The sequence below is a fragment of the Cnephaeus nilssonii genome, assembly GCF_951640355.1.
Source record: "Cnephaeus nilssonii genome assembly, chromosome: 7".
Taxonomy (NCBI): Eukaryota; Metazoa; Chordata; class Mammalia; order Chiroptera; family Vespertilionidae; genus Cnephaeus; species Cnephaeus nilssonii.
This window is the reverse complement of record NC_137078.1, coordinates 24,530,055-24,542,225: the sequence shown is the minus strand read 5'-3', so window position 1 is coordinate 24,542,225 and position 12,171 is coordinate 24,530,055. Positions and strand designations below refer to the sequence as shown.

The following is a 12,171-nucleotide window of genomic DNA, read 5'->3' as shown; positions in this document are numbered from 1 at the left end:
TTAACGAGGATGGGCACAGTAACAAGCCTGCAGGGTAGACCATGGGTGTCACATTCAGAATAACCTGGCTTCAAATCCCAGCTTGGCTGCTTAATGTTGCTGTGACCTTGAGAAAACCCCGAAGTATAAGAATGAAATAAGCCCCAGCTGGTTTGGCTCAGTGGATAGAGCGCCGGCCTGTGGACTGAAGGGTTTCAGGTTCAGTTCCAGTTAAGGGCACATGCTTGGGTTGTGGGCTTGATCCCCAGTAGGGGGCATGCAAGAGGCAGCCAGTCAATGATTCTCTCTCATCATTGATGTTTCTTTCGCTCTTTCTCTTTCTCTCTCTCTCTCTCTCTCTCTCTCTCTCTCTCTCTCTCTCTCTCCCTCCCTCCCTCCCTCCCTCCCTCTTTCTTCCTCTCTGAAATCAATAAAAAATATATTTTTTTAAAAAAAGAATGAAATAAGAGCTTAAGATTCCTCATCTGGCCCCGGCCAGGTGGCTCAGTTGGTTGGAGCATCATCTCCTACATCAAAAGGCTGTGGGTTTGATTCCTGGTCAGGGTACATACCTAGGTTTTGGGTTCAATCCCTAGGAAGGTCATGTGGGGGAGGCAACCAATTGATGTTTCTCTCTCACATTGATATTTCTCTCTCTCTCTTTCTCTCTCTCTTCCTCCTTCCTCTCTCTAAAATTCAATAAACATATCCTTGGGTGAGAATTCCTCATCTGTGGTAAGTTTGGGACAACAGTTTTTACTCTTTACAAAAATGTGAAGGGGCGGGGGGGGGGGGGGGGAAGATGTAACTTCTGGAACACAGTAGGCACTCAATAAATGCTATTACTCTTATCAAAAAAAAGCAACGACATTGTTAGCACTTTTATGGAAGGTAAAATGAATCTTGTTGTTTCCCACCCAGCTTGTGACTCCATACAGCTGGTTGACCTTGGGACAATTCTTGATCCTTTCTTCTCATGTGATTGGAAAACATAAAAATACTTATCTTAAAAATCCTTGGAAATTCTTAACAGAAGAGTTAACTCTACCAATAGAAATAACTCCTGTCTCCCAACTTCAATACAATGATCAAATGTGAGGAACACAGAACTTAAAAAGGAGATTTAGGTAGCTTATCTAGTGGCCAAGCTATAATTGCCATGTTAATTAAGACCAGTAAAGACACACATAACTACAATATAGATTTCCCAAAAGCCCAAACTCAACTTTAGAGTTTCTAGTTCCTTTTCCTGAAAATCCACACTTCCCAGCAATAACAAATACATATTCTAAGTAGTGAAGGTACTGATGGTTAGGAAAATACAAAAAAAAAAAAAAAAAGCAGGAAAGTTCAAGAATAAAGATCCTAGCCCCAGCCGGTTTGGATCACTGGATAGAGCGTCGGCCTGCGGACTGAAGGGTCCCAGGTTCGATTCCGGTCAAGGGCATGTACCTTGGTTGCGGGCACATCCCCAGTAGGGGGTGTGCAGGAGGCAGCTAATCGATGCTTCTCTCTCATCAATGTTTCTAACTCTCTATCCCTCTCCCTTCCTCTCTGTAAAAAATCAATAAAATAATTAAAAAAAAAAAAGAATAAAGATCCTAGATAAAACAACACACCAAATGATTTACAAGTAACAGCTGACAACTGTGAAATGATCCTACTGTGAACTCAACTCTTACCGGAGAGCCTGCTGCTGTAAGGAGGGGTGGGCACAGCTGGCAGAAGCAGGTTACCCTGAAGCCCAGCGACAGTGGGTTTTTCATTTTTAAGAATGTGCTCTTTGGCTCTCCCTCTCTGGAATACCTTCGTACCTCTTCCTTCCCTTCCACCTTTCCCCCAGTCACGTGACCTCTGCCTTTCTCTCTCTCAGCTCTTGGCGCCCTTCTTCTGCCTCTGTAACTTGTTTCCTGAGCCTACACAGCCCAGCTGGCTCACTTCTACCACCTCTGGAACTTTCTACATAAACTTTCCCTTATAATTTGAAAAAATAAACTGTTCTTTGTTAAGGTGACACAGACCTTTGTTTAAAGGTGCATGTGAGGATATTAAGCAGAGCTAAGGAGCCACACCCTACGCTGCCGATCTGGACTGCACTTTCCACAGAGGAGAGCCAGGTTTCAGATCTTGCACAGCTGCCACTGTGTCCGGTGATTTCCACTAGTCTTCCAATGAGGAGGCAGCGAAAGCTCTGCAGAGCGCCTAGCTCCCCTGCCACACCGGGCACCCTCCTGCTTCCCCAGCTACAGAAGGTTCCACCGTACCTACCATAATGGTGTGCTCTGGAAATCTGGCGCGGACCAGTTTCACGAACTCCACAAAGTGCTCCGAATAGCCATTGGCCACATCCAGGCAAATAAACTTCACCTGTGGCACCGCTTCCAGGATGCTGCTCATCTTCTCCAGATCATTCTTCCCACTGCCGGAGCTCACGGCTACGTGCTGTACCCAACAGAAACCAAGAGGGCCGAGACATGGACAGTGAGAAGTCTTCAGAAGCCAGACCCTGCCTCCATCCACTCGCCTGTTCTGGGGACAGTACAGTGACCCTCGGAGGCCAGTTACCCTGCACAGAGCGGCCCTGCTGGAGAACCAGGCGGCAGCAGAGGGGAAGGAAGTCCTTCGTTACGTCATCCAAACTCTGCCCCTGCTCTTTCCCACCATTAAACTGCAGGTATCCTTTGACCCTGGCCCTCAGCCACGAATGGTTATAGCAAACAGTTTGTTAAGTAGCCGGGAAACCTTGTCCATGGCGTTCGTTCACGTATCCTTGGCTCTCTATGTGGGACTCTGAATCATGGAACCATCGGTGAGAAATCTCCTCCTCCTGGAGGAGAGGAGGCAGGAAGAATGATGGGGAGGCCAGTCAACTCGGGCCTCCTGACGCCCACGCTGTGGCCATCACCCCCAGCATCTCGCTTTGGGGCTCAGGAGGAGGGAGGGAAAGGTGTCTAAAACTCCCCTGATAAAACCCTTTTCTATTTTCACTTTTACTCCCAATACTAATACTAATACAACATGCAAATCGTAACCCAAAGAGCTGCAGATCTCAGTGTTCCTATCAAAAGGGCCAAGAACAGGAGCCTGAACGCATCATCCCCCAGCTGCCCTTGGATGTGTTTACATCTGAAGCCACCGCACCCCCTCCGTGACCCCCGCCCCAACCTCCACAGCACCAGCACCCTCCAACCCACCCATCGGCTCCTCGGAAAGATGCTCTTTGGGAAAAGACCTGTGTTGAGTAACTTAGGCCTCAGTGAAACTAAGCCATGGGACTGTGCCCAGAGTCGGCATCTCACCTTTATAAGATTATAAGAATATTTTAACTTGTTTTCTCTCATCCATAAACCACAGAGGAGGGATATCTTACATAATAAAAAGGTAATATTTAAATTACCATCACTCCGCTAAGCCCACGATTGGGCCAGCGGGTGACACAGGGGGCGGGACTTGGGGTGGCTGGGGTGGTGAATGGGCCGGCAGGACGCTGAGCTCGCGTTGCCAGCGGCTGTGCTGCGGCACAGACGGGCCTCTGGGGCAGCGAGTGGAGCCAGAGTTTTGGAGGTTTGGAGGCGGCTCCCCGGGGAGGAGTCTGGCGGCAGTTGGGCTGCAGGAGCACGTGGCTGGCGGCGGCCCCAGCCTTCCTGGGCGGGAGGCAAAGGCAAGACCCCGGCCTGGGCTCCAGCCGCAGGAGGACCACGCCCCCGCCCCGCCTCGCCCTAGGGGCCCAGGGACTTTGGAGCTGCAGACCAGCGGACAGACAGCTTACACGTGCATGATTAAATCATGCACTGGGCTTCTAGTATATTAATATATTAATATCCTTGCTATTCGCCCCAAAAAATCACAACCATGTAGCTGCAGCCCAGTGATTGTAAGAGAACTGTAACAGAATGCATGCTGACTCATTTCCTGGGTTTACTCCTCTTTCACTCGTGTTGGCAGTGTGACCAAGTGGGGCCCTACCCACACATCTTTGCCCTCCCACGAGAGCTTTGCTCTTTTTTATTTCCCCCTCCATTTCTGTTTCTCTCAGTGCTGCTGTTCTTAACATTGTCCCTTTTCCGAAAAATCAGCCTTTAGCTTGGTGGGGGCTGGGTAATAAGTAAAATCACCCCTCGTTCATGAAAGCCAAGGTTCCCATTAGCCACACATGGCCCCAAACTCACTGCCTTCCCGACTTCTACCAGAGAAGAGGGAGAGAGAAGGTGAAACAAGTACAGATCGTGTGAACACAGTATGTCAAAAAGGAAGGATTTGCTATGGAGCCAGAATTATTTTATCTCCAAAACCACCTTCTCACTAATCAAAATCCACACATAATTAAAACATAGCCAAAAAAAAAAAAAAAAAAAGCCAGCGCAACCTCAAACGCCGCCCACTGTGAAGTCATTTTGCAATCACGGGTAATCTGATCGGAGGAGAGTGTCTCCAAGGCGGACGCTCTGCTGGCCCTGGCTCCGAACCAACCGTGTGCCCGGAGGGAACTCAGGCACATCAGAGTGGGGCTTTTTGTTATTTTCAAATTGCCCTTAAAAAAATAGTAACAGCTTTATTGAGATAAAATCACATACCATCCAATTCACCCATTTAAAGTATACAGTCCAGTGGTTTTTAGTGCATTCAGAGTGGAGCAAACACCATCATAATCAATGGTAGAACATCTTTGCCCCAAAAGGAAACTCTCACACCTTTTAGGCCTCGCCCTCCAACCCTCCCATCCCTCAAGCAGCCACTAATGTACTTTCTGTCTCTAGAGGTTTGCCTATTCTTGATGTTTCATGTAAACAATCACATATGTGGCCTTTTGTATCTGGCTTTTTCACTTAGCCAAGTGTTTTCAAGGCTCATCCGGCTGTAGATGTGTCGGTACTTTTTATAGTTGAATAACATTAATCCGTTAGTTGATGGATACCTGGCTTGCTTCTACCTTTTGGCTATTATGAACAATGCTGCTATGAACGCCTCTGTATACATTTTGGTGTGGATATGTTGTTTTTTTATTTCTCTCAGGCCTATAACTAAGACTGGAATTGCTGAGTCATATGATAACTCTTATAATTTAACCTTTTTGAGGAACTGCCAAACTTTTTTCCAAAGCAGCTGCACCATTTTACATTCCCACCAGCAATACAGGAGGGTTCCAATCTCTCCACATCCATGCCAACACTAGTTACTCTCTGTCTTTCAATTATAGCCCTCCTAGCGGGCATACTGTTTATTCAACTCCAAAACAACTTGCTACAATTAGATGTTTTTCCTACATCCAGAAGGAATGTTTGGATTGGATCTACCCCTGGCAGGAAACAGAGGTCTTCCCCAAGCTCTCATAACCTAACACTTCACCTTTCAAGGGAAAAACACAGAGACTCCTTGCAAGTAAATCCCAACACTTTCAAAACAGGATACAGAACAGATTTCCTCAGCAAATCCCTGGCAACGACGAAGGGCTGGGGGACCACTACTGCGGTTACCAGGTCTCTCTCAGGTGTGTGTGTGTGTGTGTGTGTGTGTGTGTGTGTTTGTGTGTGTCTGCTGCTGATTCAAATCCTTCGGACAACCCCAAAGATCTTCTACCCTTTGCAACCAATACCTGCAGGCATTCTGGGTGATCAGTGGCGAAGAGCTTCCAGTCGTCCAGGGTGTAATGCTTGTGAACTGCTGTAAACATGGAGTGCTAGGAAACAAAGCGGCACCGTTAGGATGAGAAGTCAGGTGAGCCTCCTTCCTCCGTAAGGCGGGGTGAGCCAACAAGACGAAAGCATCGGCGGTCTCTGCCAGTCACGCTTAATTAGCTCTGAATATGCTCCGAGGAGCCAAAACCAGACAAAGGTGAAACCCGTGAAATCACAAAGGGGTTTTCCATTCTAATCTGATGAGAAAAATACCACAGTCAGTATTTAGGAGGCTCTGCCAGGAGGCAGGGGAGGGAAGGGGGAGAGTTCTGAGCCCTGTCCCGCTGACCACCTGCATTAGGCCAAGAGCAGGTCCCCTGCCCATACGAAGGGCCTCCTGAAGGCCAATTCTGCTTAGCCAACCCGAGAGAACCTCAACTTATACCTGAAAGCTTTTCCTTGTGGTCACAACCCAAGTATTTCTTGCTAAAAGCTAAGCCCATCAGGCAGTGGGTATCCCTAAGGAAGGAAATTATATAAATTATAACAGGAAGTCTATGACTATCAACCTGGCATTTATTGAGTACCTACCTTGTGCAAGCAGCTTGCATACATTATTTCATTTACTTCTCAGAACAACTTTGTACACTAACATTAGCTTTGTGGGCAGAAGAGAGCTTAAGAAGTTTAAATGTAAGAAATTTCACAATTGCTTGGCCAGGAAGGGGCAAAGGCAGAATCAAACTCAAATCTGACTGCAGGGCTCAGGCTCCTTCCCCTACACCAGGGCCTCTCGCATCACTTCTCTGGTCCTTTTCTCCATCCGCCGTTTCCCATTCTAAAATTCCATGACTTCATTCACTTGCACTAACTCAATGGATCCCAGAAATAGAAACTGCACAGTACCCACGCATGGGGAGCTATTTCAGTGTATTCTGCCTCGTTGATGGGGAGTCTTTCCCGTGAAAATGGGAAGAGCATAACAAGGTGTATGTTTTTCACGGACTAATAATCTGAAATGTGAATTAATCAGGGCTATTTATTGCTCCCTGATTCCACCCGCTTTTACACCAATACATAATTCATTAGTAGCGATGGCTGATCACAGAGCAGAGCAAGGAACAGATGGGGAGGGGAAAAAAATACAAATTCCTTCAGCAATTGATTTATTAGCCTCTGGCCCAAAGCTCAGTGGGGGCTGAGGGCTGACAGATAATACAACTGACAGATCGTGGAGTGAGACAGACCACCTCCTACGCCATGTTCGGAGCTCATAATTTGTTTGAAGATCTTCCTGCTAATCACTGGCTAATAATGACTCCCAGCCCCTCCTGAGGTTAGACTTGCTGCCCACAGCCAGAAGCTCTTTCAACTAATTGGATTTATATATTTTTTTCACTTGGCAGGATTATCAGGGGAAATAGATGCGCACGCCCTGGGCACATTACGAGTGGATGTCTGCATCTCGGATGAATAGAGTACCTGGCACCTGGGACAGAGCTGCGTGAGACACAGGTCCTGCCCACAGAAAGCTTCTCCTTTCCTTTCCCCAAGGCTGGGATACCAGCCACTCCATTTACAGGAAATTAGACTGGCAGTTGGTTAAGGGGGACCTTGCGCTTGCACTGTGACCTGTCAGTGTAAATTGAGAGGCAAATCCCTTATTCTGGAGTCAGTTTGGGTTTGAATCTTGAATTTGTCTCTACTTGGCTGAACGCCCTGGGCCAAGTTATCTTTCCTCTCCCTCTCTGCCTCAGTTTCCTCATCTGTAAAAGGAACCTACCTGGTGAGGCTGCGACAACATTACATCATCATATCCAGTGTTTGGCATGTAAAGTGCTCAGTGAGTGTTTTCTACATGATGTAACAATGCCATAGCACAGACTGCACACGAAGCAGTTGTGTCTTCATTTAAAGGCACTCTCCCTCTTCTATAGTATGGCACTCAGCTAACTTTACAATATGACACAATGTCCACCTTCTTTCTGTAGCTCTAAGTTCCAAACTATCACGGGCATCTTCAAGGAAGCAATGGATGTGGCTCTAGGCCAGTGGTCGGCAAACTGAGGCTCGCGAGCCACATGCGGCTCGTGAGCCGCGGTTTGCCACTCTGTTGACTAATGAGTTTGCCGACCACTGACCTAGACTCTCGATTCCAATAATTACAGGCTGTTGTTGTTCCTTGTGATTAAGTCCCCATCTCACGGACTGCAAAGTCCGGACTCCACCCATTTTTTCTAATTGAAAAGCAGGGAAGAAAAGAAGTGCCTCCCACAACAACAGACTTGGAACTAAATAGTTCAGTCCCAGCCAAGGATCCAAGTGTCTCCCTTTTCTTCTCTTCCCTGTGTCTGCACAAGACCAAGATGGGCTCCTGACAAGCGTCCAGTGTGAGCAGCGGAGGGAAAAAGCCCACCGCCCTACCTGTGACATCACTGCTGCCATCTCAAATGTCCCCACGGTGTCCATGTTGGCCACAATGATGGGAATCCCTGAGTAGGTCTGCTTGGAGTTTCGAAATGTGAAGGTCCGCTCCAGATCCACCTATTGGCAAAAAGGAAAAAGAACTGCTTTGCTCTTTGCATGATTTGCGGGATTTTTCTAGAATCGGAAGCAAGTGGAAAGAACACAAAGGAAGTGTATGTCCCTTAGTCCCTGGATTCGCTTAGTGCTGGGCCAGATGTCCCAGAGACTGGAGAGTCCCTGAGGAGACCGAGCAGTGGCTATTACCCAGGTACAAAAGCTGAACCCGGCTCCTCGGCATCCTCGAGTGCCAGCACAGGCACTGCATCTCCTGCCATCCAGCCAGCCTCCGGATCCGAAGTTCTCTCCTTCAGGAGCCTCCCCATAGCACTGCCTCCTCTGTCCCCAGCCTGGTTCATCCGAGCACCACACCCCACATACACGTTCTCTTTCCCCACTTCCCAACACTGGAGAACCAGTCCCCCCTCAGAGAAAATCCATTCCACTCTGCCCTGCCAAGCATGGCCCTCCCTGTCCTTCTCCCCTTCCCCTCCAAATTCACCCTGCAGCGAGCTGCAAACCATTAATCCCTTCACCTTCCAGCCTTCTCGGCTGCTCTGTAATTAGGAGCATCTTTCAAAGAGCTGGGGAGAGTGCACTGCAACCACCTGTGCACATAAACACTTGTTCCTCTGACTCGCAAACAGCTGGAGGGAGGGCCCTCCAACTCCAAAGCAACTCCAGCATCAGGGCATTGAGGACCAAGTCCACTATCAGGAGAGCTGGGCCAGGACGGCAGGTTCAGCAAAAGCAGCGTGCTAGGAGCTCATCCAGAGCCAGCCGAGTAAAATTACTTCTGGGGCAGACTGCAGGCCTGTGCGCTCACAGCTCCATTCCTCACCCTTCTCCTGCCATGGACCATCACAGGGAGGCCCCCTGCAGGCTCCATTCCCCAGGCTGGTTTCCGGCTGGGTTCAGCCAATGGGGGTCCCTGGGGAGGAAACTGGGGGAGAGTGAGCCTGGGTATAGTCAGGGTCGCTCTCCCAGGACCCCTCTGCCCAGGCCTGCAGGATCCTGGTTTTCAGAGCCATCTCAGTCCCGGGGCCTAGTGAGATCACCTTCCCTGCTTTGGAAGTGGTTTCTCTCTGCTGCCAACGTCTGGGGTGCCTCAATATCGCATTGGGCATCTCAGCAATGTCAGGAGGTCTTGCATTAAATTCCCTGCTTTAAATATGAAGCAGTTTGTTTCCTTGGCTGGATCTGATGGATACAGAACCTACTGGAAGTAGGCACTTCCCCGAGGAGAACCAGCCAGAGAAACACAGGGGTGTATCTTCTGAAATAAGCTGGACCTGCCTCCCTGAATCCTGGCCTTCGTGAGTACACCCGCAACAACCATTTCCTGCCAGCGTTTATCTAGTTCCTCCTTTTATTCTTTTCAGTTGAGACAAGTTTCACTTTGCTATCAAAATGTAAAAAAAAACACACACAACAACAACAAAACAAAAAACCACCATAGGACATCTCAGGCCGCCTTGCTTTCTCATGTCTCTGCTTCTCCACACACGCCTCCCTGCCCACCCGGCTTCCTGGGTGAACCATGCCATAAGTAAGTCCACACGGACCTGAAACAGCAACAATGAGGGGCAATGAGATGCTGTCACTGCCTGGGCATAGGGGGCAGGTCATCCCTTCTCCAGTTCTTCATTATGATTCTTGGTTCTACTTCAGTGAAGCAAGCCACAGTTAGGTTCTGAAAGATAACTGAAGAGGTCGTATTTGTTGCCACCTTCTGTGTTGGTTAATGGCCCCCGCATTTCGACCTCCATGGCTTAAAAAAATCGGAATTCCTTGGTGTCAAATTACTCTTACACTCTTCCCAAGATGCGTGGGGAGAGATGCTATCCTGCACCCAGCTGAGCGCACCATGGGTTTTGGGGGCACTCCAAAACCGATGGGGGTACACAAAACAGAGCTCTTCGTGGGAAAGGTCAACCTTGGCAACAAACTCTCCCCCCCCTTCTAGTCTTCTCCATACAGTAGGTAGGTTCTATGCAATCCTTAATTCTAAAAGTGATAAGTGAGAAGATCTCCCCATCCTTATCAACACACACACACACACACACACACACACACACACACACCAGACCAGTTGTTCACTGAGAGAGATATCTAATTCCAGTCTCCCAGGAACAAAACTTGGAATTTAATCTGCCACGGCTGGTCAATGCACCAAATATAGCACCTTCAAACTGTCACTCAGCTAAACTGATTTGAAAGGGAACATAAAGTAATAAACCGCCCCTCCCCCACCTGCAGCCCTTTAAACATACCTTCATTCAAGTCAGCCTGCAGGAGAGGGCCCGAAAGTACAAACTGTGGCCCTCCTACAACAGTTATAAACACCTCACTGCAAGTCAAACTAGCAAGCTGTTTCATGAATCTTGCTCTATCCTTCCACCTTCATAAACAGTTTCGTTTCTGACCAGGAAAGCACCAGGACCTGGTGTCATGGGGAGCCAGCCGGGCCTGCAAGCCACATCCCCTTGCCTTCCTCCCAAACCCTGCGTGCATACACATGGACACCCCAGTCCACACGTTACGTTCCACGCACACACACCTCCATTCCCACAAACACCTGCCACCTGGCCACTCTCTGAGGTTAGAGGCAAGCATACCAGCAGCACGGATGGCCCTTGAGAAAACACGCTTGGCGAAGAGACCCTTGCAGGCCTTGGGATCAGCTCCAAGTCACGAGGGCAGGGAAATCCATGATCCTGAGTACCGGGAGAGGGCCCAGAAGGAACAGCACAGCCCACAGGCCCTGTCCAGTGAGGAGGGGTCAGGAGACCCTTCTGCCTAGACCCGTGGATGGTACTAATTAAAGCAATTCTCTTATTAACTGCCTTGTTCATTATCTGTCTCACATGCAGATCACAAGTCTAAGCACAGGGACAAAGCCTTTCACCTTTGAAGTCCTACTGGCTCAAGTGAAATAAATTAGCCCTGGCTGGGGGGCTCAGTTTGTTGAGCATTGTCCCTGCACCAAAAGTTTGTGGGGTCAATTCCCAATCAGGGCACATACCCAAGTTTCAGGTTTGATCCCCACTCAGGGCATGTGGGGGAGGCAACCAATTGATGTTTCTCTCTCACATCGGTGTTTCTCTCTCTCTCTCTCTCTCTCTCAAACCCCTTCCTCTAAAATCAGTAAAAACATATCCTTGAGTGAGGATTAAAAACAGGGTAGTGGTTCGGGAGGAGGGGAGCAGAATAAATTAACATCTGGGCAAGGGGCAAGAATAACATCATTTTGGCCCCCAGCCGTTTTCAAGTAATGCTTGGTGGGCCCCAGGCCAGCCCTCCGAATGGGCTCTGATCCCTGGAAGTGTCACCATCCATTCTCAGGAGAAGCACACACAGCTGCACATTACCAGACAGCCACAGCTCCACTAATGGAAGGGGCTCCCGTGGCCAGTCCAGAGCATCCACGCACACATGAGAATCATCTTAGGACAATGTCCAAAATACACATGCTTGGGCTGCCTCAAACTTAATAAATCAGAACCTTTGTTTTGGGGGACAAGATGTGTATTTTCAGAGTGCCTTCCTAGATGATTCTGAGGCATCTGTGAATAACAAGTCTAGTCAAAACCTCTAATTTTACAGAGAAAACCTGTTATGGTTTGTGTCTCCCCCGAAAGATGTTGAAGTCTTATCCACTGACCTTATTTGGAAATAGGGTCTCTGCGGATGATCAAGGTAAAATGAGCCCATTAGGAAGGCCCATGCCAATATGACTGGTGTTCTTTTAAAAGGGGGAAATCTGGACACAGACACACAGAAAGGGAGAATGAAGGCAGAGATCAAGGTGAGGCGTCTACAAGCCAAGGAACACGTGAGATTGCCTGTAAACCACCAGAGAGAGGGAACAGGAACAGATTCTCCCTCACAGCCTCAGAAGAAACCAACCCTGCCAACACCTTGACCTGGGACTTCCAGCCTCCAGAACTGTCAGACAGTAAACATCTACTGCGTAAACCACCCAGCCTGGTGCTTTGTCACTGCAGCCCCGGGGGAACTGACCCAAAGGCAAAGGCAATAAAATAATTTGTGA

General features: G+C 48.6%; 1 protein-coding gene across 1 annotated transcript in view; it reads right to left on the bottom strand.

Moving 5' to 3' along the window:
* GMPR (guanosine monophosphate reductase) overlaps window positions 1-12,171 on the bottom strand; it is a 46,160-nt gene that overhangs the window by 29,682 nt on the left and 4,307 nt on the right. Inside the window, exons 2-4 of the mRNA XM_079776021.1 lie at window positions 8,019-8,138; window positions 5,573-5,656; window positions 2,248-2,421 (exon numbers count right to left, since the gene is read on the bottom strand). Of these exons, the coding sequence (XP_079632147.1) occupies window positions 2,248-2,421; window positions 5,573-5,656; window positions 8,019-8,138 (378 nt within the window). The remainder of the gene's footprint in view (window positions 1-2,247; window positions 2,422-5,572; window positions 5,657-8,018; window positions 8,139-12,171) is intronic.